The sequence below is a fragment of the Caloenas nicobarica genome, chromosome 2 (genome assembly GCF_036013445.1).
Source record: "Caloenas nicobarica isolate bCalNic1 chromosome 2, bCalNic1.hap1, whole genome shotgun sequence".
NCBI lineage: Eukaryota > Metazoa > Chordata > Aves > Columbiformes > Columbidae > Caloenas > Caloenas nicobarica.
The window spans coordinates 111,053,295-111,072,262 of NC_088246.1; the positions used below are offsets into that span (position 1 = coordinate 111,053,295).

Here is an 18,968-nt window from a genome sequence, read left to right on the forward strand (position 1 = left end):
ACCTGGGTTCATTTTTATTTACACATAGCTGGAGATAAGATACATAATTTCTTCAATGTGATTATGAATGCTGTAAAGCAGGGAACAGATCCTGCCAGGTCTCTCCAAGCGGTAACTAAACTCACAACCTATGTAACCCCCTTTGAAACACTGGTTTCTAGTTACATAGAGAAATGGTGTTCCGTGCTGTTATTTGAGTTACTGTGCTTCTTGGGTGGTGGTGTGTATTGAATTTATCATGTTAGTTAGAAAAGCCTTACTCCAAAAACCTGTTTTTCCTTAAAAAAACCCCGATCCTTTATTCCTAGTCTTCATAATTGTGGTAACAACTCTGAAAACATGAACCAGACAGTGCAAAAATCTTCTGGTGAGTTTAAAGACCTCTCGAAACAATAGCACTAATAGGCATGAAATCCTGCATGCTTCTTAAGGGAGTGTTAATTCTTAACTCCTAAAGACAAGTTCAAGGGACATAAAGTAAGAAAAAAAATTAAATGTACCACCAAAAAAACCCAAAAACATACAAAAGAGAAAGTGTCTTATGAACCATAGTAGTCATGGTTGCTATTCAAAGCAAGTGGTAACTGTAAGCTCACTTTCTACTGACAGCTACTATTCCGAATTTACAGGCTGATCCTGGCCACTCTTCTAATGGATAAATCAAGTAACTTAGCATAGGGATTTTCAGATAATCTTTTTCTGGTTTTTTGAAAATTCACCTGCAGTGCAGGATCCCCTAGGAATGCATTCGGTTTCTGCTAAGGGCAGCCACACGTGGGCCAAGCACCATTTAAATCCCAGGTAAGCAGTCCACAAACTGCAGACAGCCCTTTTTCAAGAGCAAATGATGTGAACAATGGGACCTATTTTGTTCTGCTTTATTGAAACCAGACATCCCCAAATCAGAGGTATTTAAAACATTTATTAGCGTTAATCATTGTAGGTTCAAAAAAACACAAAAACTACATTTTAGGGCAAAAAATACTATTAGGTATGATACAACTAATATGTAAAACAGAAGGTAAAAGTATGAACAGATTGCAGCATCCCATACATGAAGCAAATGGGTCCAGCCCAGTCAAAGCCCTTATATAAACAAAACAGAGGAAGAGTACTTAACAGGTGATTTTAAATGTACAATTTATTACTGACTCTGGTTTAAATAATTAAGGATAGGATAGTAAAATATATCATCACTGTACTGAAAAGGTCTGATTACAGTCAGAGTACTCGCATGTATAATCTATCTGGTCACGCTTATTACTGCGTGCCACGAACGATTAGTGAAGACAAGGGATGACAGGTAACTTTTCTAAGTATTGATACAAACCCATGTTACATTGTAGCACTTTACATGTACCTTCTGTACCATGAACAAAAATATATATATTTTTTAGTGTAACTTTATTACTTCTGAGTCCCAATTCTTGGATAATAATGGCCTTTTTTAGATTTCTCAGTCTGCAAACAAGCTTTTTCTATCATATGCCATTTTCATGCATAAGAATGGCAAGTCAACAATTGTACCTATTTGTATCTCCATCTTCTCACTACCTTTGATCCGTAACCTTTAAGTCCATAAAGGTGAAATGACCATTAGCAAAAAAAACGTACTTACAGAATACAATGTGCAGTATATCAGAACCAGACATAGTGAAAAAACACTACATGTCAGCATAAACAACATAAACCTGTACTTATATACACACACATATGCAGAGCATATATGAAAACTAGTTCCTTCATCATCCTGCTTTTAAAACTAGTTCATGACAAGCCAGAAAAGCGAGTCACCCCTAACCAGACAGTCACAGTCTTGAGTCACGGTGCAAACCAGCTCCACCAAACACCCTCGGCACTGCAGCCCGTGTGTCAGTCCTGCTGACGGCTCCCTTGAGAAAACCAATCTCGGATGAATCCAGCACCAGCTGCACCAACCTAGCACTGCAGCGTTATTATTAGAGCAGATCAGCTACAGAGTCAGGTGCTCCTGTACAGTAATTTAGCTTTTCACCAGCCGTTGTTAACTACTAAGAGGAATTCTGGTTGTTGCTGAAACTTTTGACTCCGAGTTTGGTTTTTTGGTATGTCATTCTTCTGGCTGTTTATAAAGGGTGGCGGTGCTTTCCAAGCAACAATAGGAAGTAGAAATAGTGAATTTTACATTTGAAAAGCATAATTTTAAAAACAAACTGTTCATCCTTTTGAATAGGCAGATTAAAGCTGCACTTTAGGTTTGACGGACAGCAGAGAGGGAACATCCCTGGCAAAGGTGAGCCCTGTCTTCGAAGAAAATGCGAGCTGCTCTGCACAGCACAGCGGCCTGTTGTTTTTTCACCAGTGACGAGCGATCCCTACTGCAGCTCACCGTAACCCAAATTTCAAGAACTTAGTCAGAATCCTTATTCATTTAAAGCTTTTTCTTGACTAAAAAGCAGAATAAGATGATTTAAATTTGGGCCGCCAAATGCACAAGTATCTTTGAGCCTACCTTGCCTGCATTTGAATCTTAAAATCTGCCAGAGATCCATTGTAACAACTCCCAATTTTAAACTACTTTAACATATAACTCATAAACCTGTTCTGATTCACATACAGCTCAATGCCAGCTCTGAGAGCTCGTTGCTCAAGACAATATCTACTCCATCCAGATCAGCATCAATTGCCAGTTCTAGCAGAAATTAGAGTATACAAGGTACTTGCAGAATTGCCTTACCAAGCTTTCAGACACCTCTGGTAGCGTTTGATGACTTTTGAGATGTCACATTAAAAAAAATATGCCACAAAGATTTATGGAAGCTTAAAAATCAGTTATGCATAACTACTATATGTTGAACTAAAATTTATTACACCTTTAAAAAAGTTGGTTTGATCTCACCTTGTTTTCTTGCTAACAGGTCTAACCTTTTACTGGGTTTCATTTAGGAAGAACCAGATCTCTTGCAGCATTGAGTCATAGATCCCATAAATTACATGGATCTGTGATGTTGCTAAGTTTTGTATTTCTTCAGTGCTGAAGGCCAGGTTAACATCTCCCTCCACAGCCAGGTGAAGGAGCCGGGCACCCCTGGCAGACCCACTTGTACTATGATGGGGTGAAATGTTCCCTGAAGGAGCCCATCTCCTTCCCCAACTATTAATAATGCTGATTGCTGAATTTTCACTTAAATAACCTCAGATTAGCTGTAAAATAGTTGCTGCAATGAAGCAGTGACGTGGATCATACATCAGCACAGGTGACAACTAAAAGTTTACCCAAAATATCCTTTCTCATGGTAGTTGTCTGAGTCTGTGTATTATCCAAGGGCATATTTTCAAGTATGCGTGCTTTCAAAGGAGTCTAAAATATCTGAGAAATGGATTATATGCGAAAAAACAACGCAGCTTAGATTCTTAGATAAAATCCAGTGGGACATTTCCCACCTATAACTACTTCAAGCCTTCTGAAAACAAATAAAGGTTCCTGTTGATTTCATCTGGCTCTGTTTCAAGCCCTAAGAATTAGTGCTATTTTATCAAAGCAATCTCACAACCAATCGATAAGGTCTGGTTTTTATGTATAAACACAGTAACCTAGCTCTAGCCTGCCTGTTCATGATTTATTGTGGAAAGTTGTTTTTCCCTTCTGTTTGCTCTTCCTAAGTCCCCCAACAAATGTGCAGTGAGCTTAACTTTCCTCATGAGAGAACAAATTCATGTTGCGGAATGCAGGCTGGGCTTTGGTTTCGAAGCCTGCATTCTTACCCTAGATCTGATTTCCAATGAAATCGAATCCCAATTGAATTCCGATAAAAATTCAAATTTTATCATCCCAGTCATGCACATTCACAAAAGATGGAAGTGGAGAACATACACAGTTTTACATTATTTCTAGTTTATAACCACCTATTGGATATTTTTTTTCTACACTGTATTTTCCAGTGCATCAAACTTCAAAGGTATCGCACAGTGTGTCTTCCATACCTCATCCCCAGGTGGGTGAAGAGACTACTCCACAAATTCACAGAACTGCATTTGCAAAGAAACGCTCTGGTTTGTTTTATTAGGTTCCAGCCTTTAACCCCAAATCATATTGTGCTCTCTTAAGCTGTTTTTGTACAGAAACATCAGTCTTCCAACTTGAAGGCTTCTTGGAGCGCTGCAGTGAGACCACAAAGGAGTGGGGCAGTGTGGCACTCTCGTTTACACACCAGGGAAGTGGCATCTTTGAGCAGAAACAACTATAGTCTGGGGCACAGATTTGGAGGAAACCTGGTAAGTAGTGGATATTAAGCTGGCATTTATGGTCTTTTTACAATTTCAGTAATTAACGAAGCCTACACCCTGGAAAAGCAATCAATCCAGGCAAAGCACAGCAGCTGCATCTTCACTTCTTTCCGAAGCACACTGGGAACTGCATGGGGTCCAGCAGTTTCCTTCATGACAACTCCTCCTTTCACATACACAGCACCTTCTGACACAGATTTTGACTTCTAGCCTGTAAAAATTGCACTCACTCATCCTTTGGATCCTTGGTGTTTTTTTCCTATTCAGCCAATTCAGTCCATTTCTTGCTGATGTCTACTGAAAGTGTGAGATGAAGCTACAGATTTAGAAAAATACAGAAGCAGAGTCCAGCTAAAAAGATGGCAGAGAAACCGTAAGCCAAAATTCAGGTATATGGGGTTTTTTTCATCCTGTTATTACTGAAAAAACTCTAAAAACATGCCAAGTCCACTTTGCAATTTAAGAAGTTTTTGCAGCAAATCTAAAATTTATACATAAAAAGACCTTTTTATTAAAAAAACACAGTCATTGGCTTAAACAGAGAATCAGAGTACTTTGATGCTGTAAATTTGACAGGATATTAGAGAGGATTTTCCAACTCAGTCTTGCAAAATCCCTTTGAAGTAAAGCTTTCTGCTTCTGATCCTTGCATTATTGCTCATGGGAAGTATTGAAATTACTGCTTTCAAGATAAGGAGCCACGTCACTGAGATCACGAAGTCCTTTCTCCATCAAAAAGCAAATGGTGCTGTTTTTCAAGTATATCTAAAAAGATCAAGTTGGGTCAGCAGCACCGCCTACCCGTCTGTGAAGTCTGCTTTCCAAGTTTGATTGCTCCATTGTTACCGTTTTCATGAGGATCTAAGGGTGGGATTTGCCGACCTGAAACACATGAAGAGACAATGAATTCAATTTTCCTGATGCAGTAACAGCACAAGCAGATGCAAGTTAGGACAATACTGCTTGCAGAAGAATCACATCTGCAAAACTTAACCAGAAAACAACTGCCTCCTGTGTACCTTGAATCTTTTTCCTTGCATCCTGCTTATGAAAGAAAATTTTCACATTTTAAAAAAAAAATGTAAATATGGCTACTGAGAATGCAGAAAGTACACTGAAATTGTTACCCATGTATTCAAAACAACAGTTATCTCACTGAATACCTTACAACTAAAAAAGAGAAAATTCTCAGCTTTCTCCTAATTCCACTTAAGTTGAATGGTGCTAATTTAACAAGATCTTGCCTGTCCTAAATCTGCATGACATTTAGTCCTTGTACACTTGAGTTTTATGAAGCACTGTAACTAAACACAGGCTGCCTATACTTGAAAAAAAAAAAAAAAAAATCTGTTCATTGAATCCCTCCCTCCTTTGAGGAGTGCCCATGTCTTTCCAGTCGACAGCTTTGATTACTTACCACACCCCCGCCAAACTCTCCTGACTTTTTAATCATCTTATGGGCTGATCATTTTAAGTATTTGAAAGAATTTCAGCCATCGCAAGAAAGCAAGAGATCTCTCCCAGGGGCAGAAGGCACCGCTCCAACTCCCTCCCCTGCGTGCCCTTTGAGGGCATTTTTTGTCTAACTGCCTTCCTACTCATGGACAACACGCAATGTGCTTAATAATGAAAATTATAAATGGAAAACTAAGATCCTCCCAGGATCTATCCTCTGTCTCTGGTGTGGGCCTGGCTTTCCTGTTAAACCCATTGAGTCATCTCTCCATCAGGATCTTGGAGAGCTAACAGCCATGGTAAAGTACTTTCTTATTACCCTGTGGATTTGCTGGAAATTTTTTCTGAAGGTGTATCTAACCTATGTTAAATAACAAGAGTGAAAATACTTAACATTTGTTTCTTACATGCCACTTTCAGAGAGCATAAAGTTCCTGTGAACAGCTCATCATAATCCAGGTAGATTTTACAGTTTAGATTCCCCACCCTTTGCTGCATTTATTCACAGCTCTCTCTTGCCAAACGTTCTATGAATTATGTACATATGTTGAAGCCAAAGTCCTACAACCTATGAATTACTTGTGGGGTGGTGGTTGTGGGAGGGTGTGTTAAAAGCATTCAGGTAAAATCCAATCCCAGTGAAATCAAACAGAAAAATTTAATCTGTACAATTTGTCCCTAAATTACCTTTGGTCAAGCCCATCAAAATTTCACCTCTCTTATTCAGTCAGTTCTGAACAGGTATGTTATACAACAGAAGTGTAACTTCTGAAGCAGATAATCTTGAGTATTTGTACAACTGAATGAGAGAGGAAAAAATTCCTTGCATTACTAAGGTAAAGATACTGTATTTGGTCCAGAGCGAGAACCAGGTATCTTGAGGGCTGAAGCATGTATAAGCACAGACATTACAATGCTGCACTCGGATCACTAAAATATCATCTTCACACCCCGCTTACATTATATTTGGACTTCATGTTTGTACGTGCCCTTACAAAATAAAATAAAAAGCAGAACAGGTGGTTACAGACACAGTTGTTACATGCATTAGTTCTGTTGACTTTGTTTGGAGACAAAGAGAATCCACTAATTCTTAGAACCCTAGACAATATGAAGAATGTAATATCTCCGAGAGGCTTTCCAAGAACGTAACGCTGTTTTTATAGAGACCTGGAGAGAACTTCTGCATTAGGTACCTATTATTTCCAAAGTGCTTTCAACTCAGTCCCAGCCAAAATAAAACCCTGTCAATCTGACTCAGAGCCTAACATAGCTAAAAAAACTGGACTCTACAGACATGGTTTCCACTAATCAAATACTCTCTAAACATTTGGTTCTTGTAACAGCAAGTTTGGAAGAGGAGAGCTTTAACATGCAAACTAGCTTAACTTTGATTTTAGAAGTCCGCATTAAACAACTATGTTACCTCTACTTGTTTTTCAATCTGCGTTTCATATTTCTTATGAGTTTCAAGTCTTTTCTACAGTACTCTTGATGTATATGCAAAGTAGGCAAGCTTATCTTTGGGGCAAAACCATTGCAGGCTTCAAGGTCAGTGAGCACTTTGTCCAGTTCAGATGAGGACACACTGTATGTTGTTAAGAATCACCTTGATTCATTTCTTTTCTCAAAATGATAAAAACCACAGATAACAACTACAAAAATAAAAAGAAAAAAATCTCTAGATATAGCATGTCTTGATTAGTTATTCTGGCCTTTTAACTTAAGTACTGTTTGTCATTAACTAGCCATGTTTTCTGCTGTTTGGATACCCCTCCTTGAATTCACTACAAGGAAATAAAGCTTTAAACAGTCTAAAAGTTGTTCAAGTTTGAGATTTTTTTAATAAATTAATTTTCTCTAACTTATTATTTCTCTAATTACCAGATTTATTAAACCATCAAGTTTAATCAGTTTAGTTTTAGCAAAAAGAATTATCCCTGTCCGAGCAGCTCTTACCATCTGATGCACAGCTGACAGGAGTAACTCTCTTGAAGCATAAAACTCAGTTTAACACCTGAGAACCAGCTCCACAGCAAATGATACAGTGATTTTTTCACCAAGGGTCAGGAGAAGTGGATAAAAATAGTCAGAAATCTGTCTGACTAATTGACTCTCCCTGGGCCTCCTTGACAGCTGGTCTCTCATAGAAAGGTTTAAGAAACAGCAGAACACTAAGGATGAGCATGGAAATGTTAAGCCTGTATCTACTCTTATCATAGAATCGGAAAATCATAGAATACTTTGGGCTGGAAGGGACCTTCAAAGATCATGTAGTCCTGCCATGAGCAGGGACATCTTCAACTAGATCAGGTTGCTCAGAGCCCCGTCCAGCCTGGCCTGGAATGTCTCCAGGGATGGGGCATCTACCACCTGTCTGGGCAACCTGGGACAGTATTTTACCACCCTCATTGTAAAAGATTTCTTCCTCATGTCTAGCCCGAACCCTCTTCTAAACCAGCTCAATCGCTATTGCTGTCTAAAAGCACTACGATCACCTCATCTTGTCTTGATAAATATGCCATCAATATTGTGGATACCCACTCAATCTAGCTGTCACTGAGTCAAGATCAACAAAGGTCATAAATTTAATTAATTTTAGAAAGTACGTACTCATTTTAAAAGCATTTCTCACTGACATACAGAGTCTTTGCTCCGGAACAATAAAAATACTTCTATATTAGATAACCTACAGCATTGTTAATTTACGCTATTTCCTTCATGCAGCTGATGTCAAAAAGGAGCAGTAGTGCCCTGATATCCAGTCCAGCAATTCTCATGCTGAAGAAATGAATAGATTAAGACAATTCCTCTTCAAACCAATGACTGCTCTATTAAGATAGAGTCAGCTATAAAGGTCCATGAAAGACTGAAATCTCCTGTTGCGTAACTTAAAAGATGACAAACTAGACCACAAATAGAGTCTTTTCTCCGTTTTGCAGAGCAGGACACAACTAACTGGGTTGCCAAAGATCACCAACAGCATGTCTTAGGATTCCAGATGAAACAGTCAGTCGCACAGAAAAAGTGGATGTGCACATATTTATCTAAGAACTCTGCAGCTGAACTGGTGAAATGAGGAACTTAGGGATATACTGTTACCGAGACAGTATAAAAGTTCCATATGGTTCCCATTGCTGATATTTCTATGGAATGAGGTCTGCTGACCGCAATTTTAAAAATTTCTTTTGCACTTCTATCAATTGTATATCTGATTATATATTTTAGCTTCATTTCACTAATGTTTAGACCATATTTCACAGATTTTGTGCAACAAAACTGTTTGTAAACATGTACCTCTACACATTCACACAGAGGTCTCGGTGTCCTCCACGATCTCATTCCAGCAAACACACCACACCGTGATGTGTAAAATAATAAGTGTCACAAGAGACTGCTCAAATGTAGGGTTACAGAAATTGTCATGGCTCTGAAGTGAACCATCCAGGTTAACAGGTGGGAAGCACTAAATAAATTGCATCTCCTCCTTTCTGGCATGTTGGAGTTGGGCTGAGGCAGTCCAGGATGAAGGTCAGACTCTTCTCCAAGGCCTGGTAGCATTCCAACTCCTGCTATTGAATCTGAAACTTGTTAATGCGAAGAGATTAATCAGCACTCTGGGAGCTGCGGTTCTGAGAGTGCCAGAGGCAAAGAGATTGGGAAACGGGAGGGTGGGACAAGAGGTAAACAAAATGGGAAGGGAAAAAGAAAAATGAAAACTGCAGCAGGGAAGCAAGAGAGACAACAGGGACTGGGTGACAGATCTGCAAGCAGAACTTGAAGGCAGGCAGATGGGGATTGCGTTGCTGTAGCTGGAAGCACGATGCATCATCACAGTAATAAAATCTGCTCTCTTTGGTCCTTTTTGAATGCAAAGCTCCAGCTATGAGCTTCCATTAGCTCAGAAAAATCAGGCTTGGAGTTGGGGTTTTTTGGTTTTGTTTATTTTATTTTTTTTTAACATGAAACTAGTTTCATCATTGACCTGGACAAGACTGCCTGAAAGGTTGGAGAAAGCCTTAAAACTGAGCATAAGGAAAAAACCCCACAACTGTTTACTATGCTGACAAAGGAACAAACACAATAGTGCATTGAACAGACACTTGTTTAGTGTGGAAATGGATGGGATGTGATCAACCTGAGCTGGCACACCCAGATGATAAAGTCCACGTCCACAACAAGTGCAGTTCTACTGTCTAACACAACTACAACAATTCGTCTCAGGGGAAGAGGCAAGACATCACAGTGCTGCATAGTGGCTTTCTGCACATTTATCCCATCTGTTCTCTTCCTGAAAATCATGTACAACTTCATCTTTTTATGGGGTGGAGGAAGGAGAGATTTTCGTTAGTGCAGGACGTGAAATCCACGGCTCACCTGAGGAAAGGCAGACTTCTTCAAGCAGCAGTACAACAGATGTACAATGGTCAGAGCCTCCTCCTAAAATTGCTAGCTGTATCCCAGCAAGGCGAGCCACTGCAAAGCATCGCCCTCTATAAACCTCGTTAATAAGGCACAGCTATCTGTGGAGGCATGGCAGAATGAAGGAGGCACATCTTACCCAACAGTTTCGGCATTTGCATATCAGACTCCTGCATCTGCAGGACCTGTGACAGTCACACTTCTTATCTCCCCAAATCCTTTCAACATTTGAAAGCAGTTTGACTGGCATTTTAGAAGTTACCCATGTCTCCCATGTCTCTCACATGGTTTATAAAGCTTGGCCCACTGGTCAGTCTGCATGTTCTTTTTCTCACCCACAATTGCAGTGAAGCAGGATTTCCCCAATGGACAGAGCTGACTGCTGTTTACTTCATGTTGTAAGTTTTCATGCAAGGTAGTACATGTTTACACTAAAGGATATTGCATAACTAAACACAGTTAAGTTGCAATTATTCTAATACTTCTAATAGCATATCTAACAGCACTTCCATGCGAGAAAACAAATGTGTTGGGTTTTTTTCCTTTTTTTTTTTTAAAGCAAAAGCATAGAATGCTGACACAAGTTCTTGCTAGGGGAAGCAGCAATACAAGTAAATTTTGCTTATTTAATTAAAATTTGCAGAAAAAAAAAGTCTTACATGCATGAAAGTAAACAACATAATACCTAATGACTTTAATTGCTAAGAGATCCAACCTTGATTTGAGGTTCTGCTGTAATTAACTTCAGGCTGTTTACATTTACTAGTTTATGTTGAAGAGCTCTCCTGTGGTTGGAAAGAAACCCAAGACCTCACAAGTTTAACTTTAGGAGTAGTCCAAAGAAAGCTTTGCTTCATTTACGAACATTTGAAAGCAAGAAGAAAACAAATCCTAGAATACAGGGAGCATGAACTGTAAATAACATAATCTCAAACATAAATTAGGGCAATGTTTTTCCATCATTTCACAGCGTGTTCACAGGTGAATACCCCCTACAAAAATTCAGTTGTGGGCTTGGGCTGCCTTAAAAATGGCATATGTGAGCTTTGTAACATAAATGTACTTGCTCTTCTTAAAACATCTTTCATAGATCTTCTCAAAGTAGTTCACAGATACCTGCAAATCAGCAGATAACAGGATGAAAACCACCATGTTCATCATTCACAAAGCCTGAAAATTGTATATCTGCAATTCCATCCACCCAAATTCATCTGAGTCAGTGCAAACATCAAATGTCTGCTGGAAAGGATCCCTCTCCCTTCCACACACAGACATTTGACACGTTCCTCTCTAGTTTCTCCACTATACAACTGGTTAAATTGTAAACTCTAGAGACTGGTCTTTTTTTTTTTTTTTTAATCTCCCAGTATTTCTAGGAAACAAGTATTTGGGTTACATTAAATATTCAATACATGAGCTGCTAGCAAGGCATCAAAAATCAATAGCTTCGTGCATTTATAACTGAGCATTTACCAAATGCAAGGTTGTATCCTGAGACAGAAACTCTCTGTTCTAATTAGGAAGCCTCATCTAAGAACATCCTTAACTGCATTTTTTAAACATAAGCCTGTCTCTCCTTTTCGTAGGACTAGCATCAGTAACACTAAGCATGCTAACAACTCTTTACACATTTTCTGTAGAGCGATTCTGATTATTTCATCCCTCACTTCCCTCTCATCCTCAACAGAAGATGATGAAATGCTTCAATCTTGCCCCCTTAGGTAGCACAACAGTCCTCAACATCTGTCACCCTTCAAAACCATATCCTGGGCTGCACCAAAAGCAGTGTGGCCAGCAGGACAAGGGTGATTGTGCCCCTCTGCTCCACTCTGGTGAGACCCCACCTGGAGTCCTGTGTCCAGCTCTGGAGCCCTCAGCACAGGAAAGACATGGACCTGTTGGAGAGGGGCCAGAGGAGGCCACAGAAATGATCAGAGGGCTGGAACAGCTCTGCTGTGAGGACAGGCTGAGAAAGTTGGGGTTGTTCAGCCTGGAGAAGAGAAGGCTCCGGGGAGACCTTATCGCGGCCTTTCAGTACTTCAAAGGGGCCTATAAGAAAGATGGGGACAGACTTTTTAGCAGGGCCTGTTGTGACAGGACGAGGGGTAATGGTTTTAAACTAAAGGAGGGGAGATTCAGACTAGACATGAGGAAGAAATTTTTTACAATGAGCGTGGTAAAATACTGGCCCAGGTTGCCCAGAGAGGTGGTAGATGCCCCATCCCTGGAGACATTCCAGGCCAGGCTGGATGGGGCTCTGAGCAACCTGATCTAGTTGAAGATGTCCCTGCTCATGGCAGGGGGATGGACTAGATGAGCTTTAAGGTCCCTTCCAACCCAAACCATTCTATGATACTATGATTTATTTTTTTGTTTAAGCTCAAGTTCATTTCATATTTCACTTGTCTAGGTATTCCTTAGAGGCTTACTTGTCCCAATGCCTGTTTACCTTTGGACTTATTGATGCAGACTGGTATTAACCTGGGAGGTACAGTCTCGGCTGTATCATTTACGGAAGATGGCTTTTATGTAATCTTCTCTTTCCTATCTGGGGCACCTTCATGCTAAGGTAACAGGCAATACACCCAGGCTGAAGAGAAACAGCTGGCATGTGCTAGATTTGAATAAGGTAACTAAGGCTTATTTGAGTTGTTAAATGAACGGGTGTCTGAAAATTGCAAGGGTGTGATTGCTATTAGATGACAGTACACTTGGGGCAGCTTGTTTAGCCATTGAAAACCAGCTGGTTTTAATGGGTAAGCTGCCTTCCCGTGCACAAGCTGTGGACAGTGGATTAAAGCCACACAACCAGGAAGGGGTAATACAGAACTGGTATGACCCTTGCACAGGCACAACTTGATACTGTATTATACTGCTATCGTATAATACATTCCTGGCATTTTTGCTGCTGGTGAAGTATAAACCAGTGAGAAGGAACTGCTGTGTCTATGATTCTTCTAAGGCTGGGAATAAAAAATTAACAACATTTGATCCTATATGCAGCTATTAAAAAAGAACTACTGTAACACATGAAAAACCACTCTCATCTTGAGCCCTTTTTATGTCAAAAACCTTTCAAGAAAGACATTTTGAAAAATGTAGCCCAAGTAGGGAATATACAACTGTACTAAAAATATTATTTTCTTGTTTACAGAGAAATAAAACAGCCACGTGATGTTTCACAATCACAGCAAGCCTTCAGTCAGGTGCTGCTAAATGTAACCAGGGTAAGTGTAGTGAATGGCTTGCTGTCTGAAATCACAGGGGTACAACAAACAGCCAGGAGCTGCATCCCATCATGCAGCTCAGGGAAAACTCTCCAGTGCCAAGAACGACGACTTTGCTGACTCTCGTGCTCCACCTGCCTCCGTGGTCTTATTTGCCTAAGTACACCAACTGCAGAGTCCCTCTCTTGGCAGATTTGCCCCATCCTCAAAAAAAAAAAATCAAAAACTTTTACTCATTCCAGTCTTCCACATCTTGCATTTTCTTGAGAAGAAATAAGGACAATGGATTTGTGTTGAGGCTGCGTTACCAAGGCATCCCTCCTCAAAGCAGTCAAATCCTCAAAGACTCAGAGAAACTTATTAAAAATCTTTTAAAAATAGTGTAATGTAATAACCTTAGAAATGAAGTGATCTGTCTATAATCTCTATAATTTTTCCAAGGTTTATCTGGTTGTCAGCAAAATACCCCAGATCCCCTTTTATTTTCTGCCTTCTTTATATCATTATGTTGAGTAATATTTTCCCATTATATTGTTTCACTCCGTTCACAATATTTTCCCTGGAAAACACAGTTGTTAGACACCTTAGGAAAGAAAAATGATTATGTTAAAATACCCCTGGGAAATGAAAAGCATGAGCAAGCTGCAGGTGAATTTTTCAGCTAAATCAAAATGTAGTCTACCCTTTCTGTTTGGAGCATCAATTTCGAGAAGGTTTTTAATGGAGAAATTCTCCGTGCACGTTGGAATATCCTTCCAAATCCAGGCTGTAAAATATGCGACACATATAGTCTGCCTTCAAGATCCAAGGTAAACAGAAATTGCTGTCTCCCTGCTCAGAGGCTGCGGAGCTGCACCATGCCCTTCTACAGCCACACAAAGAGAAGGGCACGAACTCTCAGGCAGCGTGAAAGCAAAACTAAAGCTGCAGCATGACCTCTAGGGCACCACCCAAATAAAGTCAGTGAACAGGGTAGGAGACATGGCCACAGATGGACTTCATACACTGAAAAGGTGGAAATGCTGCCATGCAACTTGGGCATAAACAGACTGGTTTTGGGAAATTGCACAAAGATTGAAGTGGCGTAAAACATCAGAAAGTTATCCGTACCACCTCCACAGTCACAATCATACTAATTAATTCTCCTACTAATCAAGCATTTTTCACTTGGTTTCCACTATATTTCTATAAACACACGCTACCAACTCTCTCCTTTCTCTCCACCGAGTACTTGATAAGGTCACGACTACATCCACCGAGACCAAGTATTTCTATATATAGAAATAATTGCCTGTGGAATTAAGTGCACTTGCCTGGGTATCTAGTTCATACTAAACTTAATTTAGCTGATTTTCCTCGTCTATTATATCCATTATTAGGGACAGTGTAAGCTGCCAGCTGCAGCACTGCCTATCAAAGACAGAAACTAACTATCTAATTACGTGGCAAGGATGAGTTCCTCTGTGAGAACATTCACAACCATCAGACACAGACAATCTACTACAGTATCACAAGGAAGAACCAGTTCCTCTAGACAGCCATTATACACTCCTTTTTTAAAAGAGGTAAAAGAAAGGTAGCATATTCTAGGAATACTGGTTCTCATTAACCATTTCAGACACATCTCATGCAAGTGAACCAAATACTTGAACAGGCCCCATCTCAGGCAAAGTGTGGTAGATAATAAAAGCTGATTATGAATATGTGAAATAAAGACTTTAGGGAAACAAACTTGAGTTTCTGGATGTGCTGTCTCCTAGGCCTCTGCATCCCAAAACAGGATTCAGGGAGAGGAGGAACCATCAGGAGTGGAAGAGGATCAAGTCATGGAGCTCTTAAGAAATCTCAACACATACAAGCCTGAAGATGGAGAGGGAGCAAGCCCATGTCACTGAAAGACCAATCTTGATAATCCCTAATGTTTTTGAAAGGTTGTGGAGAATGAGGGAGGTCCCATACAACTGGAGAAAGGCAAACGTTATATCTGTCTTCAAAACGATAATAAGAAGCCATGGATCTACAGGCTGGTTAGCCTCGCTCTGCTGCCTGGGAAAACCATGGAGCAAATCTTTTCAGGAGCTGCTTCTGAGCACATGAATGTGAAGAAGGTGACTAGGACAAGTCAGCATGTCCAACCAACCTGGTTGCCCTAAATGACAGTATGACTGGATCTGTGATTGAAAGTGAGTTTTGCATGTTGTCTACCTTGACTTTAGCAAGGTTTTTGACACTTTCTCCTACAGCATCCTGGTATATCCAAGTTGGGATATTATAGTTTAGGTAGGCAGACTTAGATTTGTGAAAAATTGGTTGGATCATCAGACTTAAAGAGGACAGGGGTTAACAGTGCATATCTACCTGTAGGCCAGTTACGAGGGGAGTACCTTGCTTAGTAACTTTCACCAGTGGCCTGAAGGAAGAAAAAATATGCACCCACTTCAACCCTCAGATGATACCCAACTTAGAGGCACATTCGATACCCTTGAGGGCAGAGTTGCTGTTCAGAGGACCTTAGGCTGGAGGGAGGAATGAGCCAACAGGAGCCTCATGTGGTTCAGAAAGCCCTGCTTGTGGGAGGGAAGAGCCCCTGGCTATGAGACAGGCTGGGAACTGGCTGCCTGGAAAGCAGCTCTGCCAGAAGGACACACGGGCAGCAAGCTGAGCACGAGCCAGCAGCGCACCCTGGCAGCAAAGATGGCCAACAGCATCCTAAGTCATACCAACGAGAGCCAAGCCAGTAGATCCAGCGAAGTAGTTATCCCATTCTAGATATGGTCTAACACAAGCTCAGTAATGCGTCCAGCTCTGGGCCCCACAATACAAGAAAAAGGTTGACAAACCGGTGCAAGTTCAGAGGGGGGCCACCAAGACAGTCAAGGGTCTGGAGCACTTGCCCTGGGAGGAGAGGCTGAGGAAATGGGGCCTGGAGATGAGATGGCTTTGGGGGATCACCAAGCAGCCTGTCAGTACCCATGGGGAGGGATGCTAAAAAGACAGAGCTGGGATCTTTACTGAGGTGCATCCAGGACAATGAGTGATGGTGGCTATGAATTGAATCAGGAGAGGTTCCAACTTGATAGACCAGGGGGATCCCACTGTGAGAACTATTTAAATACCAGACTCAGCTGCCCAGAGAAGTTGTGGAACCTCTGCTCTCAGGCCCAGCCAGACAACTGCCCAAGCAACTTGGTCTGAATTCACTGTCAAGTCTGCTTTGAGCAAGAAGTTGGACTGAAGGTCTTCTGAGGTCCCTTCCAGCCCACAAGGTCCTTCTCACTTGCAGTCAGAGACCAAAATTGGAACCCCTAGAAGGCAAAACGAACAAGACATTTTTTCTTCTCCTCCTGAGAAATGTCAGTCTCATCTTGTTTAAAAGACCCTGAGAGAAAATATTTTTTTAAAACGGATTCCACTGCAATGACTATTTTCTCCTTATCATAGCCCTCCAGGCGCATTTCTCAACGTTTAAGTCTTTATCAACATGATAAGATCAACAGTATTGCCTCTACAGCAGGCTTGGGCTGAAACAGAAGATGTGACCCAGGTCAGGATCTATATACAATTTAGAAGGAACAGGCTTACCCTGTATCTATGATGTTTTGCTCTGGTGTATTCAAAGTCATTCTTAGTTTACATCTGCATAAACAGCAGCCATACTACTGGGGAGTGGATTTCTTATGTCCTTGGGAAAGAAGTTTTTAGACCCGAAACAGACAGCTATTTTCAGAAGACCTTCAAACAACCACAAATAAATAAATAAATAAAGGGAGCCTTTACTTACTTATTCCTTGAAAAAGTTCTTCGATGTTAACAGCATTCTTTGCACTGGTTTCAACAACAATTGCACCTATAGATTCTGCATATTCTTTGGCATCCTTCAGAGGAACCTCCCTACAAAAAAAAAAAAATTAATATTTTTGGAAAAAAAAAAAAAGACAACCAAACAAACAAAAACCTCAAACAGCCTAATCAGAAGAGCATTAGTATGCTCTCCTTCCCTGCAAAAGTAGTACTATCTTCTTCTTATGGCATTTAGATCATCATATTCAAAATATCACCAGTGATCGATCTGTGGATTTCTTGGCCTTGCTGCCGAACCTATGCCCTGAAAAAAGGAAGACGATTCAGATGACAACCTTGTTTGTTTTTTAAACTTGATGCCAATATGAAAAGCACTAAAACACTGGAGGAAACACATAAAACTCTGCTGATCCAGGCAGCATTCAGCACCATTCATAGCAAGTGTTCAAACAAGATACAGTATGACTGTTGTGGAAGAAAACAATAAGAGCATCATCTAAGTGTTTGCGAGAGATCCTGAAAGAAATATGAAAGCCGCTGACTCCAAGCACATTGGCAAGAGCAATCTGGGAGAGCCAGAGTCACTGGGGAAAGACCACCATTCTGTGCCATGGCACCAAAGTGACACCATCTTAAAATCACTGGTAGAACATCCTAATTTTGTAGCCAATAATTCATACACCAAAAGCTGGTAAATGCAGTTTACAACATACAAAACACCTCTGCTTCAGACACAAAGCAAACCCCACGCTGACCTTGTACCTGCCTGAGCCAGGTGGCAAAGCTGAACCTGCCTGTGTCCGCTGCTGCCTGTAACCAGCACTATTCCTAATTTTCGGGCGACAGCTCAGAATCGGAGACTGGACGCCCTAATAGGGGATCAGGGGATCCTCATATTGAAACGTCAGGCTGCCAGCAATATTTTTCTTCTAGTTGTTCAATACAACAGCTGGTGTGTTTCGTGTGGTTTTACAGCTATCTGTTGCACGTGCAGAATTTGCACCAACTCCTTCACCCTCCAGCTCTGACGAATCAATACAGAGACTCCTCGTACAATTTCCTCCTAGTATGAGTGCCTTGGACTTTAACAGAAGGTACCCAGGTGGGAGCACAGCAATGCAATTTCACAATTAGTTTATGGAGGTATATATTTTAAATAAATCAGATCTGCTGCTCATGAGAAACATGCCGAGAGGCAGAATAATTGTCTCATTTATTAAAAATGTTTCTTTAAAAAAAACTAGCCTCCAATTCCAGCACCTGGATTCAGAGCTTGTTGCCATTACTTGCTTCTTTGCATTACACATCTTTTTATTGCGGAAGACACAGGGAAGGAGCATTCCCCTTACTATTTCTCAAATGGCACCTTGGCCTTTATTACAAAAGGTACCACCATCTGCGGATGGCCCTGGAAATAAGAAAAAAGGAACTTAACTATATAACATAATATTCAAACAACAGTAAATGAAGACATTTGAAAGCATAGGGTTATGTAATGAAGTCTTTCAACTTGGTGTGATTTAGATGAGAAAGCAAACTTTGGGAATCAAGAAAAAGGTAAAATAGCAGCAAGTGACAATATTCCAAGGAAGCATCATGAAACTTCTTAGCCTTCTCTGATGACATTTCTAAAGGAAGCCTATAAACGTCTGCAGCATGTGGGCAATAAACATCACCCCATCCAGTGCTGCTGACACCAAGAAGGCTCTATACATCAAGTGGAGCTATCGTAATCTGGATGTCAATATTGCAAAGATGCCACCTTATCAAAAAGGAAAAGCACAAATGCTTGAACTC

The 18,968-nt window shown here is 40.6% G+C and overlaps 1 protein-coding gene across 1 annotated transcript in view; it reads right to left on the reverse strand.

Annotated features, from left to right (window-relative positions):
• Window positions 1-916: 916 nt before the first annotated feature.
• Window positions 917-18,968, reverse strand: part of RAB31 (RAB31, member RAS oncogene family) — a 66,140-nt gene continuing 48,088 nt past the window's right edge. The window contains 2 exon segments of the mRNA XM_065628406.1: window positions 917-5,148; window positions 17,152-17,261. Coding sequence (XP_065484478.1) covers window positions 5,051-5,148; window positions 17,152-17,261 — 208 coding nt within the window. The 3' untranslated portion in view covers window positions 917-5,050.